The sequence below is a fragment of the Macrobrachium nipponense genome, chromosome 2 (assembly GCF_015104395.2).
Source record: "Macrobrachium nipponense isolate FS-2020 chromosome 2, ASM1510439v2, whole genome shotgun sequence".
Classification (NCBI taxonomy): domain Eukaryota; kingdom Metazoa; phylum Arthropoda; class Malacostraca; order Decapoda; family Palaemonidae; genus Macrobrachium; species Macrobrachium nipponense.
In genome coordinates, this window is record NC_087201.1 from 57411513 (window position 1) to 57438437 (window position 26925).

At 40.9% G+C, this 26925-nt stretch overlaps 1 protein-coding gene across 1 annotated transcript in view; it reads left to right on the forward strand.

The window, feature by feature from the left end:
* The window catches only part of LOC135220603 (gamma-tubulin complex component 3 homolog), a 269457-nt gene that overhangs the window by 226853 nt on the left and 15679 nt on the right, over positions 1-26925 (forward strand). Inside the window, exons 13-15 of the mRNA XM_064257896.1 lie at positions 3162-3297; positions 3450-3670; positions 20962-21087. Coding sequence (XP_064113966.1) covers positions 3162-3297; positions 3450-3670; positions 20962-21087 — 483 coding nt within the window. The remainder of the gene's footprint in view (positions 1-3161; positions 3298-3449; positions 3671-20961; positions 21088-26925) is intronic.

Consider the following 26925-nt stretch of genomic DNA (forward strand, 5'->3'; position numbering starts at 1 on the left):
CGGAGGTAATGTCCTTCCTTGTAGACTTCCCAAGGACGTTGCCCTGGAGGAGAGATCTACTCAAACAGCCCCACTTTGAAAGATATCACCAAAACCTCTCCGCTCTGGGTCTGACTGCGTTCAGACCATCGAAAAGTTGGCCAGAGCGAGAGGTATTTCTAAAACAGCTGCAAAAGCGATCGCCAACGCAAGGAGGGCTTCATCGAGAGCTGTTTACCAGTCGAAGTGGGCTTCCTTCAGGGCATGGTGTAGAAAGGAGGGAATTTCCTCTTCCACTACCTCTGTGAGCCAAATAGCCGATTTTCTGCTATTCTTAAGGAATGTGCAGAAGTTGGCAGTCCCTACCATCAAGGGATATAAAAGTATGCTGTCAGCAGTCTTTCTGCACAGAGGCCTAGACCTTACTGACAACAGAGATCTTCACGATCTCTTGAGATCGTTCGAAACGACTAAGATACCTCAGGCGAGGCCTCCTTCCTGGAACTTAGATTTGGTTCTAAGACTTTTTGATGTCGAGTCCTTTCGAGCCTCTCCATGCAGCGTCTCTTCGGAACTTGACAAAGAAGGCTCTTTTCCTAACTGCTCTGGCGACGGCGAAGAGAGTTAGCGAAATTCAAGCCATTAGTAAACAGGTGGGCTTCAAAGGTGACAACGCTGTCTGCTCTTTGAGTCCCACGTTCTTGGCGAAAAACGAGAACCCGTCTAACCCTTGGCCCAAGAGCTTCGAGATAAAGGGTATGACGAACCTTGTGGGCCAAGAACCTGAGAGAGTCCTGTGCCCTGTCAGGGCTCTCAAGTTTTACGTTCGTTAGACGAAGGAAGTACGAGGTCCCTCAGATAATCTGTGGTGCTCTGTGAAGAGACCCGATTTACCATTATCCAAGAATGCTTTGGCTTTCTTTCTGAGAGACATTATAAAAGAGGCTCATTCATCTTGCCAGAAGACTGATTTGAGCCTCTTGCGAGTGAAAGCTCACGAGGTCAGAGCTGTCGCAACCTCGCTTGCCTTCCAAAAGAACATGCCATCCTTGATGCCACCTTTTGGAGGAGCAATTCTGTATTCGCCTCACACTATTTAAGAGATGTGAGAACGATATACGAGGACTGTTGTTCTCTTGGACCATATGTTTCTGCAGACACGGTTTGGGGGCTGGAGGTAGCTCTTTTCCTATCCCTTAGTTAAGAGTTAGGTTAGTTTTTAAAATGTTTTGTGTTTTTGGTTGTTGGTGAGATCTTTTGTGAAGATCTTCCATTCATTAGGTTAGTTTTCAGGGGGTTTTGTCTAGTTGGTCAGGTGGTGGTCAGTTGCTTCATAGCCCTCATATGTATGGTTCGATGGTCTAGTCATGTTGTGGGCATGCCCCGTTGACAGAGCATCCAGAGCGCACCAGCATTACAGGTCTCTACCTCGCTGGCAACTCTGATTAAGCAGAAGCAGGCTTAGGTGACAGTAATCACGAAGTCAGCTATGCTAACAGGTGAGGAACCAAGATGTATATCATCTACTTAATTTAGTTTCCTAAAATCCTATTCTGTCTCTTCCCACCATCCGAAGGTGGGATTCAGCTATATATATATCTGTCAGGTAAGTTTCATGAACAAAATGTTATTGTTATAATACAATTAAGTTTGTTCATACTTACCTGGCAGATATATATATATATATATAGCTGTATTTTCTGAAGTCCGTCAGAATTTCAAAACTCGCGGCACACACAGTGGGCGGCCAGGTGGTAGTACCCATTCCCGCCGCTGGGAGGCGGATATCAGGAACCATTCCCATTTTTTATTCATATTTTCTCAGTGCCACTGTCTCCTGAGGGGAGGTGGGTGGGCACTTAATTATATGTATCTGCCAGGTAAGTATGAACAAACTTAATTGTATTATAACAATAACATGTTTTGGTGCAGGAAAAACCTATTTTTGCTAGTTGCTGTTGAGTCCTCAAGGATTACCTTTTCCATGGTCTATCCAGAGCTCCATGGTGGCCAGACTAATGTCAAAGAATTGTCTTAACTGGTCTTATGGCCGGGTATTGTGTCGTAATGATAAACATTATAACGTGATAAGGGTATATAAATGGACTCAGGATAAGAGGGCACTTTCTGTTATCCTCAGCTAACACTAATATCCTGTAAATATGACAGTACGTATGCATTGGTTTTATGCATACGTGCTGTCATATTTATATATGATCAAAATCCAACCAAGACGCCATTCCTTTCTGTTGGTCAATGTAGCCTTACTGAAAATCCATGTATTTTCATCATGGAAGTGGGAGGGCTTAGATGACTTAACAGCGACTACCAAAAATAGGGTTTTCCTACGTCAAAACTGAAAAAACAACATAGTAAACATGCTGTTTTGTTGAATTCTATGTCTACTCAGAATTCTTTGATTTTACTGATTCAGTATGCATTTTTGATCATTCAAAATTTTGTATGCACCCTCTAAAAGGTTTTGCCACTCTGCTAGTTTATGGCCTATAAACATGAAGTCTAATTATGATAATATTTCACCTTGATTATCTCACAATAAAGGTATTATTAATGATAAAGTTTATTTAAATTCAGAAATAATTGTGTAGATTTTTATTCAAAATTTACAGTTACAAATTAGTTCAGGAGAGAGTATAGGATATAATCCTACAACTAAAATCCAAATTTTGCCTTTCTTATCTCCTAGTAAAGTGTATCAGTAGTGCAAAAATGAATGTAAAATTTAGAACCTATTTTTGTTAAAGATTGTTTTTAACCTCTCATTTAAACATGGCTAACTATTGTTACCAAAGAGTTTTTACCTTATACCAGTGTTGTAGGATTAGCAGTCAAAATTTTGATTTAATTTGTGTTTGGCTTCATACATTAGGTTTTCCTTATCTCGTCTCTTTTTTCATGATATATTTTTATACTATATTAAAGACATGGTATGCCTAGATCTTCATAATTCTGGATCTTTGAGGATTTCTTTGTATGATTATTTCTTGGGATATTTAAAGATGAGCAACACCGCTTCCATTGTCACTATGACATTAATTGGTGTTGTCTTGGATTGCATTGCTTCAAGAGCATTTTGTACCATGAATACTGTTTGTGAATACTATTTGCACGAGTTGTTTTGTTAAGTACAAAATGATGTGTTTCTATTGATCATTCCTCAGGTATTTACTGCAGATTGTATGAGTCAGTATTTGATGTTATTCAATGCATTGTGGAAAGACAAACGCATGGAGATGATGCTATCCAACATATGGAAAGAACAGGCAGCCACTTCTAAAATGTGTAGAGATATTCCAGGTAAGATGCAACTGAAAATATAAAATAATTGAATATTGAAGTGTGAAATAAGCAAAAGTTTAGGAGAGTGAAGCATGTTAAATATATTTTCTGAATGCTTGCACCTATTCACTGGGGTTTGAATTACCACTGAACATTTTGTTTGTTTACAGAGTTGGGTAAAGCCCTTCATCACATTCAGCTTCTAACAACAGAAATTATTCATTTGGTGCATCAGATGGAATATTACATGGCCTTTGAGGTCATGGAATGTTCATGGCATGGACTTATGACTAAATTGAAATCTGCACAGTCTCTGGATGATGTCATTGCAGCACATAATGAGTTTTTGAAAAGGATAGTTGCTGGATCTCTTCTTGATAAAGATTCCAAGGTAAGTGGCTCTACCTTACACCTATAATTTGCGCATTTAGCCTACCATGTTATTTTTTATTTGCTTGTTATTGTTACCCTACACAGGATGTTGTGAAATACTTTGTAAAATTTTTGACAATCTATCTAAAGTGTACACTTGCTTTATGTGCAACAATATGGTTAGCAGTACTGGTTGTATTTATGAATTCTTAAGGCAGTAAATTTATAATTGTGGTCAGCATGTTATCTGTCAAGTCATAGATAGTAAATAAAATTAATAGAAACTAATCTTAGTCAATCCTGATATTGTACAAAATATTACTCAGTCTTACATGGATAATCACTGAGGTTGGAATATTACTGCTCCCAGTGAAATGTTTGCCATCAAGTCTTATTTTCTAGGATATTGCTTTCAGTGGAATTTAAATTTACCCATGGCCCCTCAACTAGGGACCACTTTGATAAGGTGAGGGGCCTCCGATCCTCTGGTATTTTTTCCTAGGTTCGATCCCAAGAGTCCCATATACAGGCAGTCCTTGGTTAATGGCAATCCGGTTTTATGGTGCTTGTCTAGTGCCATAAAATCTGTGATTTATGGCGCCATAACGGGCCGAGTCTCAGTTATCAGTTCCAGTTATCAGTGCCAACAATAAGAGTTATAGCGCCATGAGGTGCTGATAATAGAGTTATGGCGCCATAGCATACCTAACAGAGCCGCCATTAGCCAAAAACTCAGCCCCAGAAATGCTGAGTTTCAGTTAATGGCAGTTTTTGCTTATCCACACCCCACCAAGAACAGAACCTCCACCGATAACCGGGGACTTCCTGTATTATTATATATTATTATTTTTTTATTTTATTTTTTTTTTTTGCTCTATCACAGTCCTCCAATTCGACTGGGTGGTGTTTGTAGTGTGGGGTTCCGGGTTGCATCCTGCCTCCTTAGGAGTCCATCACTTTTCTTACTATGTGCGCCGTTTCTAGGATCACACTCTTCTGCATGAGTCCTGGAGCTACTTCAGCCTCTAGTTTTTCTAGATTCCTTTTCAGGGATCTTGGGATCGTGCCTAGTGCTCTTATGATTATGGGTACGATTTCCACTGGCATATCCCATATCCTTCTTATTTCTATTTTCAGATCTTGATACTTATCCACTTTTTCCCTCTCTTTCTCTTCAACTCTGGTGTCCCATGGTATTGTGACATCAATGAGTGATACTTTCTTCTTGACTTTGTCAATCAACGTCACGTCTGGTCTGTTTGTACGTATCACCCTATCCCTTTGCGTGATCGTTTTCTATCACTCCCTCAGGTTGGTACTCGTACCACTTATTACTGCAAGGTAGCTGATGTTTCTTGCACAGGCTCCAGTGGAGGGCTTTTGCCACTGAATCATGCCTCTTTTTGTACTGGTTCTGTGCAAGTGCTGGGCATTCGCTTGCTATGTGGTTTATGGTTTCATTTTTTGTATTGCACTTCCTACATATGGGAGAAATGTTATTTCCGTCCCTACATATGGGAGAAATGTTGTTGTTGTTATTATTATTATTATTATTATTATTATTATTATTATTCAAAAGATAAACTAGTATTTTTATGAAACAAGCCTAATGGGACCATTGACTTGAAAATTCAAGTTGTTTAAAAGAATTTACAGAAGATAATACAAAATACAAAAAGAAGCAATCACTTATTTGAAAGGAAAATCAATGAATGACTAAATTAATAAACAGATAAAAATATAAATAATTAAAATGCAAGGTGAATTGTTTTGGATTAGTAATGTATTGCATCTTTGCATGAACTTTTGAAAATCTAAGTGTACAACATCTTCAGGGGAACCTTTATATCCTCTTGGTCATAGATTATGCCAGAAACTTTGGCGAAGTACTTGCTTCCAATGTTGGAGGGATGTGGTGCAGGATATACCTCAGAGATAGAGAGCTTAGTGTCAGAAAAGTTGAGGAAGATCATTAGGCATATTCTTTACAAGCTTATTCAAGTTCAATTTTATCTGTTTTTAATAAAAAAATAGAAAAGAAAGCTTTTTGGTCTCCATGTGCTGGAATAGCATTGATAGCTTTCAAGGAGTTAGGTAAGTGGTAAGAGACATACCAGAAGCAAAAGATAATGAGCACATAATGTGCCTCACCCTTTTGCTTATGACTCTTATAAACAGTTATGAATATGGGCAGTGGCAGTGACTTGAGCAGTAAGTGTAAAAATGTTTACTCTTTTTTGGAGATTGGAACCCACAAGATTACGGAGTATATCTTGTTTACTTGTCAGTACGTATTTACACAGTATTTTACTTAAAACTCAAGTACTTTCAGGCCCTAACTGTGGCCCTCTCTCAAGAGGTGTGAAGGTGGTCAGACTGGGTCAAGACCCAGCAATCTTTTAGAACTACATGTTGAGCTGTCATTTATGTGATGGCTGTCCTGGTTTCCATTCTCTTGAGAGTTGGTAATCCCCTCCTGTTGTTCTGATGATCACTGGGAATAACCCTTGTGGTAAGCGAGTCACCATCGTTCTGTTGGGCAGAAAACCCAATCTACAGGTCAGAAGGTTGTCTTAGCTTCTTTTAGTATTAAAGCTAGGCTTATGCGATCTTCTGAGGTGAAAATTTATTTCCTTCTATCACTTTAATCTCAATGATGATTGCTCCTTCCATTACCCTCCTATGACTGATGTTATTGCTTTTGTAAATAAGCCTGCTGTCTTTAAAATCCATCCTATGGTTCCTTTTCCCAACAATGCCTAGCTATAGCACTCCCCTGTGAGTTAAGTTGTACAGCCCTTCTGTGTTCTTGGATTCTAGTCCTTATACCCCTACCTGTTTCCCCCTCATATTTGGCTCTACAGAATGAATGACAGAGTAGCGTCATACGAAAAATGTTTGTCGCCCATGCAATATGTGCAAATAATTTTTATACCTTGTTTTGTTCGAAGGTGCATAGCTCTGACAGTTTTCAAGGTAGACTGCACAATTTTTTTAAAATGATTGTTCTGTAACTAAGGTAGGTGAAATAATGAGTAGAAATTATGAGATACATGAAAATTTTGCATTTAAAAATTTTGCTATAATGTAAATCCATAATATACCCAGATAGATGACCTAGTTATTGAAATGCAAAAAAGTTGTAATATTATGTATAGCAAGGAAAGTATAAAAAAAAAATTAATGACAAAATAGTGTTGCCTTTTCTAGAAGAAAATGCCAGTCACTCGTGATATGCACAGAAAAGTTTTTTCCTCTTTTACAAAGATGTGTAGCTCTGACAAAGACCCCCAAAATAAGTAAGTGAAATAATTAGAAATGAGGAGATATGAAAAACTTACACTTTTTCCCTCAATAAGAGAAAAGTCAGAAAAGTATTTGCAATCAAGATATATTACCCAAATAAATTATTTAGTTTTTGCAATGCGAAAGCTGTAATTATACAAAGGAAAATATAACAAAAAAGGAGTGACAATGTAACATCACATTATCCATAAAAAAATTCTCTCTCTCTCTCTCTCTCTTTCTCTCTCTCTCTCTCTCTCTCTCTCGACAAAAAAAAGATAAATGATTTGCTGTAATTAAAGAATAAAAATCTTAACCTAAACAAAACAAACATGCATGTTCAGAAATCCTCATCTTGTTTGCTGGTTTGTGCATTTTTTTCTTTTTTGTGAAAGAATTAAATTTTGATGACATTTATATCCAACATTGGTAAGCGAAAGGGTTAAAATGAGTTCTACTAGTACTATTAGTATTTTATTGCCAGTAGGAGTGGGATAAGTCTGTACTCTTCACAAATAACATATCACCTCTACTGATATCATGTAGCAAATAGGCATTCTTTCTAAGGCAAACAGGAAATAATGACGCTGTCCACAAGAGTTGGTTTTGGATCAACTCTAAACCATTACGAGAATTAAATATTTAATGCCGCAGTTCAGGCTACATACATAGATAGTAACTTTTAAAAAATTTGATGCTAAACAAAAGTTTGCAATAATGTAAATCCATAATATACCCAGATAAATGACGTAGTTATTGAAATGCAAAAAAGGTGTAATATATATGTATAGCAAAGAAAATATAAAAAAAATTAATGTCAAAGTAGCGTTGCGTTTTCCAGAAGAAAAGGCCGGTCACTTGTGTGATTTGTATGGAAAATTTTTTTCCCTTTTTTACAAAGATGTGTAACTCCAAAAATTTTCAAGGTAGACTGCTCAATTTTGTTCCATTTTGCAGCTGAATGATTGCTCTATGCAGTAATATACAAAAGACCCCCAAAATAAGTGAGTGAAATAATTAGTAGAAAAAGAAATGTCAGAAAACTATTTGTGATCAAGATATATTACCCATATCAATTACATCGTTTTTGCAATGCAAAAGCTGTAATTATACCAAGGAAAATATGAAAAAGTAAATGACAAAGTAACATTACATTATCCATAAAAAGGGATTTTGATGAAGGAAAAATAAATTTCTTGGGGAAGACCTGTGTCTACCGGTGAAATGGTCCTGTAGCATGCATTTCTAGGTATAGATAGATTCTAAATATACCAGAGAAAAAGCTAAAATGGAATGCTGAAGTTACTACCCTCAGCTCGATCACCCAAGGGCGTCGGTATAAGCACTAGGGCGAGTGATGGCCACTATCACAGGACTTCTGCCAATTAGAAGATTCCTTTCAAAGTCCCTCACAAGGCAAGAGCCGTTACAAGGACTACCACATCTACCTTCCGCTCGCTACTACTACCACCCACGCCCGGCATCTTCATTCCTGGAATACGCACCCAAGCTTGGACTGGCTACAGGGTGGGGATCAGGAAAAGAAAGAGGGACGGGTTCACCGGGCGACACAGGTCTTCCCCCAGAAATAGATTTTTCCTTTGTCAAAATCCCTTTTCTGGGTTCGACCTGTGTTGGCCGGTGAAATAATATCGGAGAATTGCCATCCAAGCTTGAAAGATACAAAACAAAAATGTATGTAAGGAAAAATGAAACTTAAAGTTCACTTAAAGAATAAATTTAATAAGCCGTGAAAGAAATGGACAAACTTATCTGAATTCTTAAAATTAAGACTTAATAACTAGAAATAAAGTAATAATACAATGGAATGGCATATGAAGCAATATGACTATATACATATAAGTATGTACAAAACAGGTAAGGAATACAAAAGGTGGGTCCCAATGTATATACAAGTCCGGCAACGGAATGGCAAGCAAACCAGCCCGGCATGGGGGAGGGGTGTAAGATTGGTAGGGAATACGAGCGAGGCAGGTAGGAAGGAGTGAGTATCAAAGAAAAAAGGGGCTAGGCAGAACGAGCAATAGAAAATAGAGTTTTAGGACTCGGTCATCTCAGGGGAGACTATGCTCCCTGCAGCCACTGCTGAGAATTTAACCCTCTTACGCCGAAGCGGTAAAAAAAAAATTGTCTCCCGTGTGCCGGAGGTGTTTCAGAGTGAGCGCGGAAGCGGAAAAAATATTTTTTTAAAAAAATCACAGCGTGCTTAGTTTTCAAGATTAAGAGTTCATTTTTGGCTCCTTTTTTTGTCATTGCCTGAAGTTTAGTATGCAACCATCAGAAATGAAAAAAAATTATCATTATCATATATAAATAATGCGATATATGATAGTGCACAAACGAAATTTCTTATATAATTGTATTCAAATCGCGCTGTGCGTAAAACGGTAAAAGGTAACAAGTTACTTTTTTTTTCGTTGTAATTTACACTAAATTGCAATCATTTTGGTATATAACACATTGTAAAATGATAAAAGCAACACAGAGAAAATATTATCACAAAATAATGCATGAATTCGTAACACGCGGACGTAAACAAATATTTTTTTCAAAAATTCACCATAAATCTAAATATTGTCCTAGAGACTTCCAATTTCTTTCAAAATGAAGACAAATGATTGAATATTACTATACTGTAAGAGGATTAGCTTACAATTGCAGTTTTCGACCATATCTGACGAGTTAAAGTTGACCGAATGTCGAATTTTTTTATATATATATCTTTTATATGCAATTATTTCGGAAATAAGAAAAGCTACAACCTTCAAATATTTTTCGTTTTATTCTACATGAAATTGCGCACATTTTCATATATAAAACTATGAAATGCCTAATATGAAACGGAGCAAATATTCCGAGAATGGTACGTACGCATTTCGGAGATTTGTGGCAAAGAATCCGCGCGCGGAGGGAAGGAAAGATTTTTTTTTAAATTCACCATAAATCTAAATATTTTGCTAAAGACTTCGAATTTGTTTCAAGATGAAGATAAATGACTAAATATTACTAGACTGTAAGAGTTTTAGCTTACAATTGCGTTTTTCGACCATTTCGGTAGAGTCAAAGTTGACCGAACATGGTTTTTTTTCTATTTATCGTGATTTATATGCAAATATTTCAAAAATGAGAAAAGCTACAACCTTCAATTTTTTTTGTTGTATTCTACATGAAATTGCGCACCTTTTCATATATAAAACTTTATGTAACGGCTAATTTAAAATGGTGCAAACATTACCACAATCGCACGTATGATTTTTTCGGAAGAGTTACCGCCCGGACGTAAAGAAAATTTTATTTTTTTCATAAATTCATCATAAGTCAAAATATTGTGCTAGAGACTTCCAATTTGTTGCAAAATGAAGGTAAGTGCTTGAATATTACTAGAATATAAGCGTTTTAGCTTACAATTGCGTTTTTCGACCATTTCGGTAGAGTCAAAGTTGACCGAAGGTTGAAATTTTGGCAATTATCGTTATTTATATGAAAATATCTCAAAACTGATAAAAGCTACAACCATGGGTTGTTTTTAGTTGTATTGTGCATAAAATTGTGCACATTTCCATATATAAAACTATATAACGGCTAATTTTAAAATGGTGCAAACATTACCACAATCGCATGTATGATTTTTTTCGGAAGAGTTATCGCATGGATGTAAGGAAAAAGATTTTTCATAAATTCACCATAAATCGAAATATTGTGCTAGAGACTTCCAATTAGTTGCAAAATGAAGGTAAATGATTGAATATTACTAAAATATAAGAGTTTTAGCTTACAATTGCGTTTTTCGACCATTTCGGCAGAGTCAAAGTTGACCGAAGGTTGAAATTTTGGCAATTGTCGTTATTTATATGAAAATATCTCAAAACTGATAAAAGCTACAATCATGAGTATTTTATTGTTGTATTCTACATAAAAATGCAGACATTTTCATATATAATACTTCATGTAACGGCCAATTTACAATGGTACAAAAATTATGTCAAAGTGACGAAATAATTTCCGAGATGTGTCACATATACTTTTTAGTGTGGCAAGAAAGAAATTCGCGCTTGCGCGCCTGCGTAACGATTGTAAACAAAACAACACCTTGATCCGTGAACTCCCAGCATCCCCCAAGGCGCCTGATTCAAAAGTTTTAGGTTGGTAGGCCTATAAGTATTTTTCCACAAATTTAAAAAAAAACTTTTGTAAGTCGACGTAAAATACGTCCAGTCGGCACACGGGAGACAAAAAATGTTGACGTAAAATACGTCCAGTCGGCGTAAGAGGGTTAAGGGCCTCTAGATTCTTGAGATAGTGGCGTTTAAATACTGCCGGAGATTTCCAACCCGTATATTTCTTCAGGTCCTCGAAGTTCATATTGTGAAAATAGTTAATCGAGGTAGCCACTGCTCGGATATCATAGACGTGCGGAACTGAATCCGGATTGGCTTGTTTAATAAAATAAAGGATTTGTTGTCTAATACCTTTCAAGGAAATTGTACCGCCTTTCTCTCTAATAAAAAGGGGACCTGAAGACTTTTTGGAAGTCCTGGCCAGATAGGATTTAAGAGTGACGACAGGACACAATGATGTGTCTTGCGTAAGAGGAACAATTTTCCAGGGAGCCCATCTGTTTTGTGGGTCTTCATTCTTGGCCAAGAATTTCCGATCCGGGGATAGTAGCACTTCACCCGACAGAAGGAATTCGACGTGGTCTGGGTCTCTAGAGAGAGCCGACAGTTCAGATATTCTGGCGCCTGACGCCAGACTCAGTAAGAATAATGTTTTCCTGAGAAGGGTTATATATGAGCATGAATCATTGTCAGTGCCTGAGGCAAATTTAAGTACGTCATTTAAAAACCAGGAGACTATATGAGGGCGGTCTACTAGTCTCAGACGGGCACATGCTCGCGGAATTGAAGAGAAGTACGAATCAGTCAAATCCATGTTAAAGCCAAGCTGAAAAATCTTCCTTAAGACAGATTTGGTTGTAGTAATGGTACTAGCAGCTAGACCTTTCTCAAATAGGGTTCTAAAGAATGAAATTGCCAGATTCGTAGTCATCTTTTGGACAACTGATTCTTTTAGAAAGATGGCCAATTTCTTCACTGCAGAATCATACTGTCTGAGCATTGACTCTCTTTTATCAGATTCTATAAACAAGATATTTAGTGGATCGATACTAGCATCCTTTTGGGCTGCAAACTTCATGAAGTCCATAAAGTTAGGGCACTCAGAATTCTTGAGGAAGCTGACACAATCCGAGTTTGTACTACTTGGGTCAGTTCCGGACAGGGGGTCCATCTGGGATGGAGATTCAATTCTAGCAGATGAGGGAACCAGTTGCTCTTCGGCCAGTTGGGTGCGACCAATGCTACTTGTCCCTTGAAAGATCTGAGTTTGTGCAGGACTTTCATCAGGAGATTTACTGGTGGAAATAGTTAAATTTTCTGCCAACTGTTCCAGTCTATGGACATCGCATCTGTGGCGTAAGCTAGAGGGTCCAGGTTGGGAGCCATGTAACACAGAAGTTTGTGATTGGACTCCGTGGCGAACAGGTCTACTTGAAGGCCCGGGATTTGATTGCAAATACAGTGGAATGACTTCATGTCCAGGGACCACTCAGACTCCGCTCCTGGATAGTGAGTCTGCGATGACATTTCTCACTCCTGCCAGATGAGTAGCTGACAGGTACCAATGATTTTTCGTCGCTAACGAGAAAATTGCAATCATTACATGGTGTACTTTGCTCGACCTGGAGCCTCCTCCTCTGTTTATGCAATGGACTATCACTGTGCTGTCCGAGACTAACCTTATATGAACGTTTTTGGCTGGAGCCAGACGTTTTAAAGTCAGAAAAATGGCCATTGCTTCTAGGACATTGATGTGGAACTGGCGGAACATCTTTGACCACGTTCCTTGAACTTTCTTGTATTGTGAGTAACCCCCAACTGCTCGACGTTGGCTCTCTTTCGCCAGACTCGATTGATATCCTTCAGCCTGGCTTTTAACAGGACGTCCGTTATCGAGGCAAACTGCAGTGAACCTAGAATTCTCTCTTGGGTACGATGAGAAGCCTTTTTGTTCTTGAGAAACTGTCTCGTAGCCTTCGCTATCTCTCTGACCTTCTTGGATGGGGGAGGTAGTTTGTGCGAGTTTAGGTCCCATTGTACTCCCAGCCATTGAAAGCGGGAAGCCGGAACGAGCCTAGATTTTTCCTTGTTTATCTTGAAACCCAGATACTCTAGAAATTCTATTACTTTGGCTGTTGCTTTGCAACACTCCTCGTCGTTGGTTGCCCAAATGAGCCAGTCATCTAGGTAAGCTACTAACATTACCCCTTGAGCTCTTAGTTCTTGAACTATTGTCTCTCCTAATTTGGTGAATATTCTGGGCGCTATGTTGAGCCCGAATGGCATGACTCTGAATGAGTAAGCCTGTTTTCCTAGCTTGAAGCCTAGGTACGGAGAGAAATTTCTTGCTATCGGAACATGATAGTAAGCGTCTGTAAGATCTATAGAGGTGGTGACGGCCCCACGGGGAAGTAAGGTCCGCACCTGCGAGACGGTCAGCATGCGGAACTTGTCGCATTGAATGTATGAGTTGAGACGGGACAAGTCAAGAATCACTCTTCGTTTGTCCAAGTCCTTCTTTGGTACACTGAACAGACGTCCTTGAAACTTTAGGCGTTTGACTTTCTTTATTGCCTTCTTTTGGAGGAGATCTTTGGCATAGTCTAGCAGGTCCGTCATTGGAGTCTGGTGAAAACTGACTGGTGGAGGAGGCCCTTTCTCCCATTTCCACCCTAGACCTTTCGAAACAATGCTGTGGGCCCACGGACTGAAGGTCCAATGGTCCCGGAAGAGATATAGTCTCCTGCCCATCTGCATGCTCTCACTGGTTGGTTGCAGTTCTACTTCCTCTGCCTCCCCTGAAACCCCTGCTTTTAGAGCCACTTCTCTGCCGGAAGGCACCTCTGGCTCTGCTACTTTCAGCATGCCTACTGTAGCCGCGAAATGCTCCTCGCGACTCGTAGGAGGCGTTGAAGGCTGGGGAGGTCACCAAGGTTGTGGAGGTTGAGGGTTGCTGGGCCGGAGGAGTCTGGACCAAGTCTGGACCAAGACAGACTGCTGTTGTGGGTGAGCCTTGGATGTTGAAGGCTTACCAACCTGGGAGACAGGGACCGCCTGGACAACCGTCTGAGGATGAGAGGGCTGGTAAGGATGGAATTTCCTTGGCCTCTTCCTAGGTGTGGATTGGGGTCCAGGGGTGTCAAACTTCCTTTTGAAAGGAAGTCCCCAACGGACAAGAAGATTCTGTTTGGCTCTAGCCGCCTCACTGAAGATGTTGTTGACTGCATCTTCAGGGAACAGGTTGGCACCCCAGATTGAAGACTATAAGTTTGTTCGGCTCGTGCCTTATGGAAGCATTCGGAAAGACATGCTTCCTGCAGGCTCGCCTAGCCACAATAAAGTGTCCGACTGGAAGGCCTGTAATAGAGACTTCGTGTGGACTCGAAAAAGAGCCTCATCGGCGAACGTCGTAGAGATCAACTCAGCCGAGGTGACTGAGTTAATCGACCTACTCAGTCTGCATATAGCTTCGAATTCCGCTTTGACCAAGGGGTCCGGAATTCTAGGTAGCTTCTCGGCGAACAGGGTGGAGGCACACTCCGGGTCGAGTTTGCCTACCGTGAACGTAGCCGGAGCGTCAGTCCAAAACTTTACATCTCCGGGGAAGAGTAAGGAGGTAGCCTCTGTCTCTTTTAATAGAGGTAAGGGCTTATCCTCTACCGCTGCCTGTAGAGTCAATTCTGCGACTTTTGAAGTGCAAGGAGACGGAACTCCTTGCGGGGTCACAAACATTGTGAAGCTACCTTTATGGGGTGTTAACTTCGTATTGTCACATTCCCATTCTGTAAGGGTGCGAACCCATGCAGCCTGGGCCTGGTCCCTAGGGTAGATGACGGTCTCTTTCGGGACCTTGTCTACCCTGACTAGCACATCTTCTGCTAGTCTAGCATAACCCGGGAACGGAAACTGGAGGCCCTCCGGAAAGAACTCGAAGTCTTCTACCTGTCGGGTTCCGCAACCTTCAATCGTCAGTTTCCCATCCGAATACGGGGCATGCAAAGCTAACCGCCACGGGTTACTGTTGTCAAATGGCGGCAGCTTTGACGCGTCCGGTACTGTCACTGTCTGTGCCGAGGTCCCAGACTGGAGGATTCCAGACACTAATTCCTCCTGGGCTCTGATCCTCTGGGTCAGGGACAGTATTGACTGACCCAAGGTCTCCAGGCCTGAAGCGAGTCGAGTGGACACTGACTCAAGCTTGGTATTTACTACTTCGCTCATCTTCATCATAAGAAGATTAGCGAGCGCCTCCTGGTCAAAGCCGGACTCCGTCGGCTTGGCTCTGGAGGTCTTGGCTCTCGACCCCTTGGGAGGGGGAGAAGCCTTGGAAGACGGGGGGGGGGGGGGGGGGGGGGGGGGTTTGGGAGTAGAGGTCGACGGCTTGGGGGCTGAGGACGACTTAGCAGAACCAGCCGGAGCAGGTTTGGATCCCTTCGGAAGGGATCTTGTCTTCCAAACCTTAACTCTAGGAATGACCGAGGTCGATCTATCCCAAGAGGGAGCGGACTCAGAAGAAAAGCCCTGGAAGGAAGGGGAAGAAGGAGTGGGGCTAAAGGGGAGACTACCTGCCTCACTTACCTCCCTACCTACCTCCTGATCCTCGGTGGCCATCGGTTCGTGGTGGAGGCCGATGGCCACAACCTCCTCTGCCACCAGGTCACACAAGCCTTCTTGGTCCTCCGGAAGGGGTAGCGTCTCCAGATGGATGCCCTTGATGATAGGATCCGCCACTTACGCAGGAACAGCCGTCGTAGCCATGGCTCCCGGGTACAGCAGGAGCACAGAGCTGTCCAGGTTTGGCATTCCTGCCGAATCCTCCCACCCAGGACTTCAGGGACGCTTTGGTCTCCGTCTGGAGCGCCAAACTAGCCTGTAAAAAATTTTCGAATTAGTATCCCATCCGGGGGATTGCAAGTCAAAGAAATTTCATAAGGTTGACGTATAGCAGAAATTTCACGGAAATGACGAAGTGAGAACATTACTTACAGACTCGTCAGAGATGATAGCAACCATCTCGTAACACAGTGCAGGGGTCCGGGTGCCAGACCAGGTAGTCCTCCAGCTGGATGGCGCAGTTTGCGTGGGATCTGCAGACTATATGTCCGTATGGCTTGACGAGGGTGGCGGAGCAACCCTCTACCTGGCAGCGGACCATCTATAAGTTGAAAGGTCAAATGAGTATTATAAGTAAAGCGCCGGAGTTAACTCCGGTAGCAGCATGCACTTTAACCAGATATTTGAGTCTAAAGGAAATATCGGTTCATGATTTTAACTCACTGAATGATTTCAACTCACTGAATGAATAAAAGAAAAAGCTCTGGGTGTCTCCCCCTGCTCTGGAGTCCATCTTCGGGGTAGTAAAGCTATAACCAGTGTATGGGGTCTGATACGAGCAGAACAGAGAGAGAAGGTAAGACCTAATCCTGAATCTGACCGTGCCTAATCAGAAGAGCAACAAATTAACGTATAGTCGCATATCTGAACCCCTTACTGTCCCCACCGAAATGGGAAACAGTGATAGCAAAGAAGACGGAAAACTGAGCGACGGAAACTATGGTATAATAAACTCTGGTATCTTTTACCTGGCGAGTCTGATGGTAGACCACACTACGTCGGAACCCTACGGGTCCGGAGATATACCTACAGAGGTTAATGAAATATACATTTGAATAACATTTAATAAATCTGATGCAATCCCTTAAAGGCTTGCCTACTCCGGAGTCTCATAATCCCGTTATCATAAAGTAACACCGACAGAGACGGGCTGATACGAGCGGAACAGGGGGAAAGGTAAGACCTAGGCCTGAACCTGAACGCATCGGGGGAGAGAAGCGATTCTAAGGTGACTAGAAACGCAATTCTAAGCCCAAATCCTTTCCCACGTGAGTGGGGAGGCGGAGACAACAGGGAGAAGAGACAACTGAGCGGCGGAGCAGTAAAAACGTACAATCCGGTGCATAGCCTGTTGGCTGGTGTGATGGTAGACCCTACCTGACCAGCGGACATGTGGGCCTGGAGACATATAAAGGAGATTACACCAACCACAAGTAACCACTCCCCTCTAACCCATCCCTCCCCCCATCGGAAGGAAGGATACTCTAGCGGCCGTTCATTGGTAGGATTACTTGCACCGCGAGCTAGTAGGCAGCGCCGGACAGGACCGGTGGGGGGGGGGGGGGGGGGTCTAGGGGAGTGGTCAAGTTGTGAACGCCTGGCCACAGCAACCGATCAGTGATCACCACCTTACGGTAAGCTGTACTAGCCTACTACTAAAGGGGACAGGAGGCGGTAGGCCAGCTGGCACCCTAAAGGAGGCAAGGCCAAGGCAAAACACAACAAAACAATATAATAAACATAATACAATAATGAGGCATCACTGGAAGAATTGCAAAGGGGACAATAAGGTGAAAAAGGATATACCCAGCAGGGACCTAGCCTAACCCTCCGAGATTGGTACAGATCCAGTCAGGTAGGCTAGTTAGGCCTCCAAGGACGTCATGACGTGGATGGTAGGAACCCAACAAAACCCTCCAAAATCAAAATTTCGATCTGGTCAAGTAGGGAGGGTTTAGGCCCAACAAACATGACAAGAGAGGGACTCTCTATCCTGGATTGTCCTCCCAGCGAGCACCGTAGTGCAGGCAGGGGATGATAATGGAGGGCCTAAGGGGTAGAGGGGTAGGGTCACCTGGCCTACCTTCCAAAACCTAGCCTAGGCCTGGTCGGGTAAGCCAGGGAAGGAGAGCAAAACTTCCAACCTCACATTGATATGAAAATCATAAATGTGCATAAAATCGAGTGCATAGCTGGCTAACATTGAAAAAACAATAAAGCATGCATGCATAAAATCGCGAGAGAGAGAGAGGAATCGCCCTTTCTACAATGGTAGCGGACAATAGGCTAACTGGAAGCCCAAATACGTACGCTACACACACATATAATAATACATAATAAAGAATACGTACGAAGGGGAACGAACATGCTCCTGAGGGACTGAGGAGAAAGCCAAAGGCTAGAGGGTGAAATAAACAATAAATTAAAGACCCCAGAGGAGCACGTTAGAGCCTACGTTGTATAAATAAATAACGTAAAATCAGAACTCCAGAAATGGCAGGAGTTATGAAAATGCATGGGAATACGAAAAAACAGTAAAAACTAAACCGTGAGCAAATATAATCATAATCAAACAAAGGGAAAGAACGCAGGCGTCTGAAGATGCACCCAAGATGGCGAATGAAAGAGCGTCACCCTGGTTCGCGAGAACTAAGGGCTAAAAAGGGAATGCATCATGACCACACGAATTACCAAAACGTAAAATGGAATACTCAACTTGGATGAAGAAGCTGGGAGCTCAGCAGCAGACATAGCTTCGACAAAAAACACACAAAGGGGAGCAATGAGAGACACTTGCGGAAAGCAATGCGCTAATTACAGGAATGAAGATGCCGGGCGTGGGTGGTAGTAGTAGCGAGCGGAAGGTAGATGTGGTAGTCCTTGTAACGGCTCTTGCCTTGTGAGGGACTTTGAAAGCAATCTTCTAATTGGCAGAAGTCCTGTGATAGTGGCCTCCACTCGCCCTAGTGCTTATACCGACGCCCTTGGGTGATCGAGCTGAGGGTAGTAACTTCAGCATTCCATTTTAGCTTTTTCTCTGGTATATTTAGAATCTATTTATACCTAGAAATGCGTGCTACAGGACCATTTCACCGGCCGACACAGTCGAACCCAGAAATATGCATACAAATCTCTCTCTCTCTCTCTCTCTCTCTCTCTCTTGTCTTGTCTTGTCTTGTCTTGTCTTGTCTTGTCTTGTCTTGTTTGCTGGTTTGTGCATTTTTTCTTTTTTGTGAAGGACTTAAACTTGGATGACATTTATATCTGACATTGGTAAGCAAAAGAGTTAAAATGCTTTCTACTAGTACTATTAGTATTTTGTTGCCAGTAGGAGTGGGACAAGTCTCTGTACCCTCCACAAATAACATATCACCTCTACTGATATCATGTAGCAAATAAGGCCTTCTTTCTTAGGTAGACAGGAAATAACGGCGCTGTCCCCAAGAGTTGCATCATCACTAAACCATTATGAAAATTAGGTATTTAATACTGCAGTTCAGGCTACATTAAATATTAACCTAACCTTCTGACTAGGCAGATTTTATGGTTATCAATTAAAAAAAATCCCCTGATAAGCAGATGACATGCACATACACATGGTACAAAAATAAATCTATAATATTTTTTGGCACTTATCACAGTGAGTTGAAGATAGAGCATTTTGCTAGTGATGAGCAGTCAAGCAATTGGCTTGCGATGTTATTGTATGTACTTGCAAAAATATAATGTCAATGAAATGACGCCTCTAATGAGTCAGTCTATCACTTGATACTTAATATTGTCAACAGCAGCTTCATCATCATCCTCCATTTCAAGGATGGTCAGAATTACAGGGAGACTTATAGGGCTGGGTAGGTCACATTTTAGCAGTATCACCTTTCCTCACGACATTCCGAGGACAACAAATGTTACATTGCTCCTCTAAGACCTAGGCCTGATAAATGTTGCTAATTGGTATCAGTATCATACAACCTCATGAACTCAAACATGGCCAGAATTGCATGGAAATGAATTGGGCTGGGGAGATCAGAGAATAATATCAGTATTTTCCTTCATGAAATCCTGTGGACGAGTAATCTCCCAACTCAATGAGCTAAAGCCTGATAAGTTGACAGTTCATCACTTATTTAACATTCAAGTTATTTGAAAAAATTCTCGTGAATTTCATTAAAATATGGTGTGAAATGAAAGGGACTGAAATGAGGGAAGGTGGATACAACTGCAAAGCTAATATTGAACCTCTCATTAGGTCTGCTGGATTCAAATTTTAACAAAAGCATAACTGCTCACTTTAAGAGGGCTGAAATGGTTAAAGTAGACTACAAAACCAAATACTATTATCAATTCTATTTCAAAATTCCGTTAGGTAAAATAAGTCTTGAGTGCAATACTAATCATAAATCCTTCATGTGATAATTACAATAACAGCTTGAGAACATGGACTGTAATTATAATGAACTGCTCAGAAAAAAAAATAGAAAATTTTATGAATATGCAAAACACATCACTTTGTCTGCAATTATTTGACATTATCTTGAAATGCAAGAAAAGAACAGTGAACATCTATCAAGCAAAACAATGATTAAGCTGCCAAGATATCATGATTGATTCTAATTAAGACACTATTCTGAAATTGGTATGAAAAGTACTGATTTTTTGCAAATAAAGAGCAAGTTCAGATTATAAAAGGAGACCTATGATAAGAGTAGTAGCATCAGCAGCAGCCGTAAAGCTTCAGACACTCACGGTGAAGTTTATATAAGTAACAGCTAATATATTTTAAGTTTAACTTAGGAAAAACCATAATCTAAATAGGCTAAAACAGCAAAAAAGAACTGTCAGTATTAAGGAAATGTAAGAAATAGTGAAGTTCTCAGGAGCAATCTTAACAAAACCGTATAGATTTCAGGCACCCCAGGAATTATTATTTTTTGCCAGTAGAGGGGTGTGATATTTAGTATGATTCTTCCTTTTGAGAGTGAAGGCAGCCTTAAATTATTGGGTTTTAGTGTAAAAGAAATCTTATAGTATCTTTGATTCTTAGGCAAGTAATGAATTTTATTTAATTATGTAAAACACAAGTGTCACATCTATTATTCAAAATATTAAAATAATTTAAATATTTAAATGGTTTTGGAGCTGCTGTTTCTAGAACAGTATGTGTGCAACTTGTAGGTGATTCTCTGTTTAAATTGCATAAAATTTACATGGTATTTATTAAATCTACTTTTAATTATGAGTTTTTGCCAATCATATTTTTCTTAATTGACAGCACTTACGGACACATCTTCGCTCAGTGTACAACCTAATAGAGAAATTGAAGTGTCTACAAGAAAGGCTATCATCAGCTGTATTAGCAGAAGTCAATGCAAGAAAAAGTTTCAGAGATGACATAAAGGTAATGCAATTTATAGGATTAAGCACTGTTTGTACTAGGGGAAGGATTCCTAGATGTTGCTGGATTTTTTCCCACTAAATGTCCTTCAACTTTTTCCTTTCTTGCAATATATGGACTAATTACTAAAAAAATGACTTGACATTAATACAATACAGGTAGCTCTTTCAAAGTCATAATACCAGAGTGGTTAATGTAAACAACCGAGAAGCATGTTTAAATGTTGAGATTATTTGAGCTTGGGGTTCACTTTTGAATGACAGATCCTTTTATCACTGTGGTAGTCAAAAAATTCACTTAATCCATGACTTTGTGGTTTGAATCTATGACTTTGTGGTAGGCATGCAAACTACAAAAAAGGGATTTTGACGAAGGAAAAATCTATTTCTGGGCGATGGGTTCGTGTCGCCCTGTGAAACCCACCCCTCTTTTACCCACCCTGCAGCCCAAGATGGACATCTTTAGAAAAGGATGACCACTAGAGGCGCTGCACTCCGCTTGGCGTGGGTATTAGTAGTAGTAGCGGGCGCATCCTCCTTTAGGATCGGCTCTCTCAGGTGGGAGATTTTGATGTGGGAAGTTCTAAATGGCAAAGGGTTCGTGGTAGTGGTCTCACTCGCCCGTTACCATACCGACACTTCTTTTATAGAGTAAGCGAGTCAGTTATACTGACATCTTCTTGATTTTATTTTTTCTCTGGTATTTATTAGGTTATTTACTCTAGAAATAATGAACTTAAGGATTATTTCACAGGGCGACACGAACCCATCGCCCAGAAATAGATTTTTCCTTCGTCAAAATCCCTTTTCTGGGCTCAGTTCGTGTCGGCCTGTGAAATAGTACCAGAGAAACAGCACAAGATGACAATGGAGGGTCTTAATGAAACAATAAAATAAAATTAGAATATAATATAAGTGAATCAAAAGTTATGATACAAAATTTATAATATAAAGGTACTTAAAACTAGCTTAATATTATAAAGGGCAAAGCATAGCTTAGTACAATGGCATCAGAACAACTATTCAAAAAGATTCACTAAAACTAGACTATTATATACAAAATATACAAAAGTTATTGTGTTCTACCCTAGCATAAAAATAAGGGTAGAAACACTGAAGCACATTTATATGTACAGTATGTGGATGTCCCTAGCAAAAAAATAAGGGACATTCCACCAATATCATCCTAGCGGCTAAGGCTAGAGGACCATGTAGAGCATAGCAGTAGGGTGAGGGATGTTAAACAAGGTAGGTAGAAAGGAGACCTGGATCTTCAACTATAACTACTGTGCAGAGTCAGGGGAAACTATGTTTCCTGCTGCCACTGCTGAAAGTTTTAAGGATTCCAAGGACTTCAAATAGTGGCGCTTGAAGACTCTGTGATTTCCATCCAGTATATTTCTTAAGATCATCAAAATTCATATGTTGGAAATAGTTAATAGAGGTAGCTACTGCCCTGATATCATGTGCTTTTGGGAATGATTCAGGATTGGCTTGTTTAATGAAGTAAAGGATCTGCTGTCTGATTCCTTTTACTGATAAGGTACCACCTCTTTCTCTCATAAAGAGAGGCCCTGAGGATCTAGAAGATGTCCGAGACAGAAAGGCTCTTAAGGTCATTACTGGACAGAGAGAGGGATCCTGGGGAAGAGGGATGACATTCCAAGGTGCCCACCTTGCTAGAGGATCCTCTTTTTTAGCTTAAAAACTGCGATCCGGGAAAAGCAAAACTTCTCCTGAAGGGAGAAATTCCTCATGACCCGTATCTCTGGATAGAGCCGACAGTTCTGAAATTCTGGCCCCTGAGGCCAGGCTTAGTAAAAATAGCGCCTTTCTAAGTAACATTATAAATGTGCAAGACGAGTTGTCAGTGTCTGAGGCTAGTTTGAGGACGTCATTTAAAAACCATGAAACTGAAGTAGGTCTTTCAGAAGGTCTAAGTCTAGCACAGGCTTTGGGAATAGACGTAAAGTAAGATTCTGTTAAGGGGGCCGGCTGGCTAATGCCGTTTTTTAACGACAGGACTTTGACATTCATACCACTTAATAAGGTGACTTGGGACATCTCCAAACCGCATATGATTTTCGCCTCTGACCTTCGGTTTTGTGACGCCAGGGCAATTTATCCCGAAAATAACCATTTTTCAAATTCTATCTCATCCCTTGATATTTAATATTAAGACCTGGGATTACTATCATATATAGACCTGATGTCGACCTCCAATCAAATGGAGAGTTTTTTTTCTAAAAGTCATTTTTTTGCTAGATATGAATTTTTCAATATGGTAAAAAAATAAACCCTATAAATCACGAGGGAAAAAAAAAAAAAAAAAAAAAAAAAAGGAAACAAAAATTGGAAAAAAGGGCTCTATTTGATTGTTCTATAATGTCGTTCTGAGTTATATACCAAATTCCAATGTTATAGCTTTAAAACTAAGTGAGGAGATAGATTTTGAAGGTCAATAAGTATAGTTTTGAGATATGGGCGTTCAAAGTTTTCCTTCGTATTTCTATAAAGACAATGTTAATAAATAATGATTCTTATGAATGTATATTTCTTTTTTGTGTATTAATAAACCAAAACTATTTGATTTATCATAATTTAATCATAAATGATGATCCCTTTCCTCATATATCGTAGCCTGGGGCACTGCTTGAGGCAAGATGGGGCACACCTTCCTACGTAACCCCCTCTCTCCCCTTCACTAACTCGGCTTATTACAGCGAATTTTCTTCTGTATGTTAGCGAGAGTGTTTTTCCTTTGTATTTTCCTCTTTGGCATGATGACATTCTTGCCGAAACAAAGATAAACAAACGTAAATGCAAGAGAATGCCAAAGGTGAAACTCGAAGGTGTACTCTCTTTTTACAAAGACAATTTAATAAATCATGATTATTATGAATTTCATATTCCATTTTGGGTATTAAAAAACCAAAACCATGTTATTTATCATAAATGAAGGTCTCTTTGCTCAAAGACCGTAGCCTTGGGCACAGTGTGACGTGTGCTGTCAGGCAAGAAGGGGGCATTACTTGGCAACCCTCCCCTCTCTCTTCACTAACTATGCGTATATTATGATATTCTGTAATAATACTTGAGCGATTTTTCTTCGTCTGTATGTTAGCGAGATGTTTTCCTTGTCTTTTCCTCATTGGCATGATGAACTTCTTGCCGAAACATACATAAACATACGTAAAAAGCAAGTGAATGTCACGAGGTGAAACTCGAACGTGTAATCTACTTGAAGTCTATGGTCCAACTGATTCTTGATTGAACCAGAGTTCAGATACTCGCTTCTTGCGAGCCATGGAATTTCTACAGATGCCATTTCTCACAATTTCTTTGCCAATAATTATCAAAATTTACAATAACAGAAGAAATATTGCATTTTCTTGTACGGATGAATGTTTTAGGCTTATTGAGTTATGTTTACTAATTACCCTGTAACTACGAAAGTAAGAGGAATTTTGACGAAATATTTCGTATACGTATTCTCAATTGCCATATGAAGCTCCATGAATTTTTTCATGACTTTGCATTTTTTGCCCTATACCACCATATATAGGGGTTCCGGCCGGCCCCCTTAAGTCTATTTGAAAACCCAACTGAAAGATTTTCTTCAAAGCTGATTTATTAGTAGTAATAGTGCTAGCTGCTAGACCTTTCTCAAACAGAGACCTGAAAAATGATATGGCTAAGTTAACTGTCATGGTTGTAGTGTCTGTTTCCTTCAGGAAAGATGCCAACTTCTTGACAGCAGAATCATACTGTCTTAGAGTTGATTCCCTCTTGTCTGATTCTAGGAAGAGGATGTTTTGGGGGTCAATATCTGCATCTTTTTTAGCCGCAAACTTCATGAAGTCCATAAAGTTAGGGTCTTGAGAATTCCTGAGGAAGCAAACACAGTCCTCATTTGTACTGATTGAGACAGCTTGGGGTTGGGAATCCGTCGAGGTCGGAGGCCCAATTCCAGTAGCAAGGGGTACCAATTGCTCTTTGGCCAATCTGGAGCAACCAGAGCTACTTGTCCTTTGAAAGTCCTGAGTTTGTTCAGTACTTTCAAGAGAAGATTCACTGGAGGAAAGATGTAGATCCTCCTCCACTGATTCCAGTCTATTGACAAGGCGTCCGTGGCATAGGCCAGAGGGTCCAGGTTGGGGGCCACATAGCTTGTGAGGCGAATAGATCTACCTGGAGATCTGGTACACTCTGGCATATCCACTGGAACGACTTGATGTCCAGAGACCACTCTGATTCCAGAGGGACTGAACGGGACAAGGCGTCAGCTATTACATTCCTTACCCCTGCTAAGTGGGTGGATGATAGATGCCATTTGTATCTGTTCGCTAGGGAAAAAATGGCTATCATGACATGGTTCACATGTTTGGATTTGGATCCTCCTCTGTTGATGCAGTGAACTACTACTGCACTGTCCAAAACTAGCCTTAGATGAGACTTCTTTGGAGGAAGGAGCTTCTTTAGGGTAAGAAATACTGCCATTGCTTCCAGAACATTTATGTGGAGCTGGCGGAACTGAGTGGACCAAGTCCCCTGAACTTTCTTGAATTGAGAGTATCCTCCCCAACCGGTTAGGGAGGCATCTGTGTGAATAGTTAACGCCGGAGGAGGATATTGCAGGGGAATTGACTTGGCCAGGTTCTTTACCTTCGCCCATGGACGAAGTTGGTTGCGAAGGATTTGTGGAATCACTGACAACTTGTCTCGAGATTTGACATTTGCTCTCGAGCGCCAAACTCGATTTATATCTTTCAGTCTTGCCTTCAAAAGACGTCCGTCACTGAGGCAAACTGGAGGGAACCTAGGATTCTTTCCTGGTTTCTCCTTGAAGCTTGCTTGTTGTTGAGGAATTGCCTCACTGACTTGGCTATTTCTTTTCTTTTGACCACCAGAATTGACAGATTGTAGGAGGATAAATCCCATTGGATGCCTAACCACTGGAAACGAGTCTCCGGAGTGAATCTGGATTTCGTTTTGTTTATCTGGAACCCCAGATGTTCCAGAAATTGAACTACTTTCTTTGTGGCTCTGCGACATTCCTCGACGGTTGGTGCCCAAATCAGCCAATCGTCGAGGTACGCTACTACCATTATCCCTTGTGATCTCAGTTGTTGGACTACTACTTCCGCTATTTTCGTGAATACCCTGGGGGCTACATTCAGTCCGAAGGGCATCACTTTGAAAGAGAATGCCTGGTCTCCTAGTTTGAAACCTAGGTATGGGCGGAAGTGCCTCGCGATGGGGATATGATAGTATGCGTCTGTAAGATCGATAGAGGTGGTGACGGCCCCACGGGGAAGTAAGGTCCGTACCTGCGAGATGGTCAGCATTTTGAACTTGTCGCAGCGAATGAAAGAGTTTAGCTGGGACAAGTCTAAGATTATTTTCTTTTTGAAGAGCCTTTCTTTGGCACGCTGAACAAGTGCCCTTGAAATTTTAGATCCCTGACTCTCGCCACAACTCCTTTCTGAAGGAGCTCCTCTGCATAATCTGTCAATTCCTTTGACGGCAGTTGAAGAAATGATTTGGTTGGTGGAGGATCTTTGATCCAACTCCAACCTAGTCCTTTGGACACGATGCTCTGTGCCCATTTGCTGAACCCCCACCTGTGACGGAAGAGGAACAGCCTCCCTCCTACCTGGAGAGCCTCACTGTTGCTGCGTGGGATGGCCTCCACGTCCTCCTCTGAAGTGCTTACCCCTGCTGGTAGCCCTTCCCGAACCTCGCTGGCGAAAGTTACCTCTCGCCCTGTTTCCCCTTGAAAACCTATTAAAGGTAGGGAAAGCCTGACTTTCGAACATGGAATTGAAAGCCGGGGAGACGG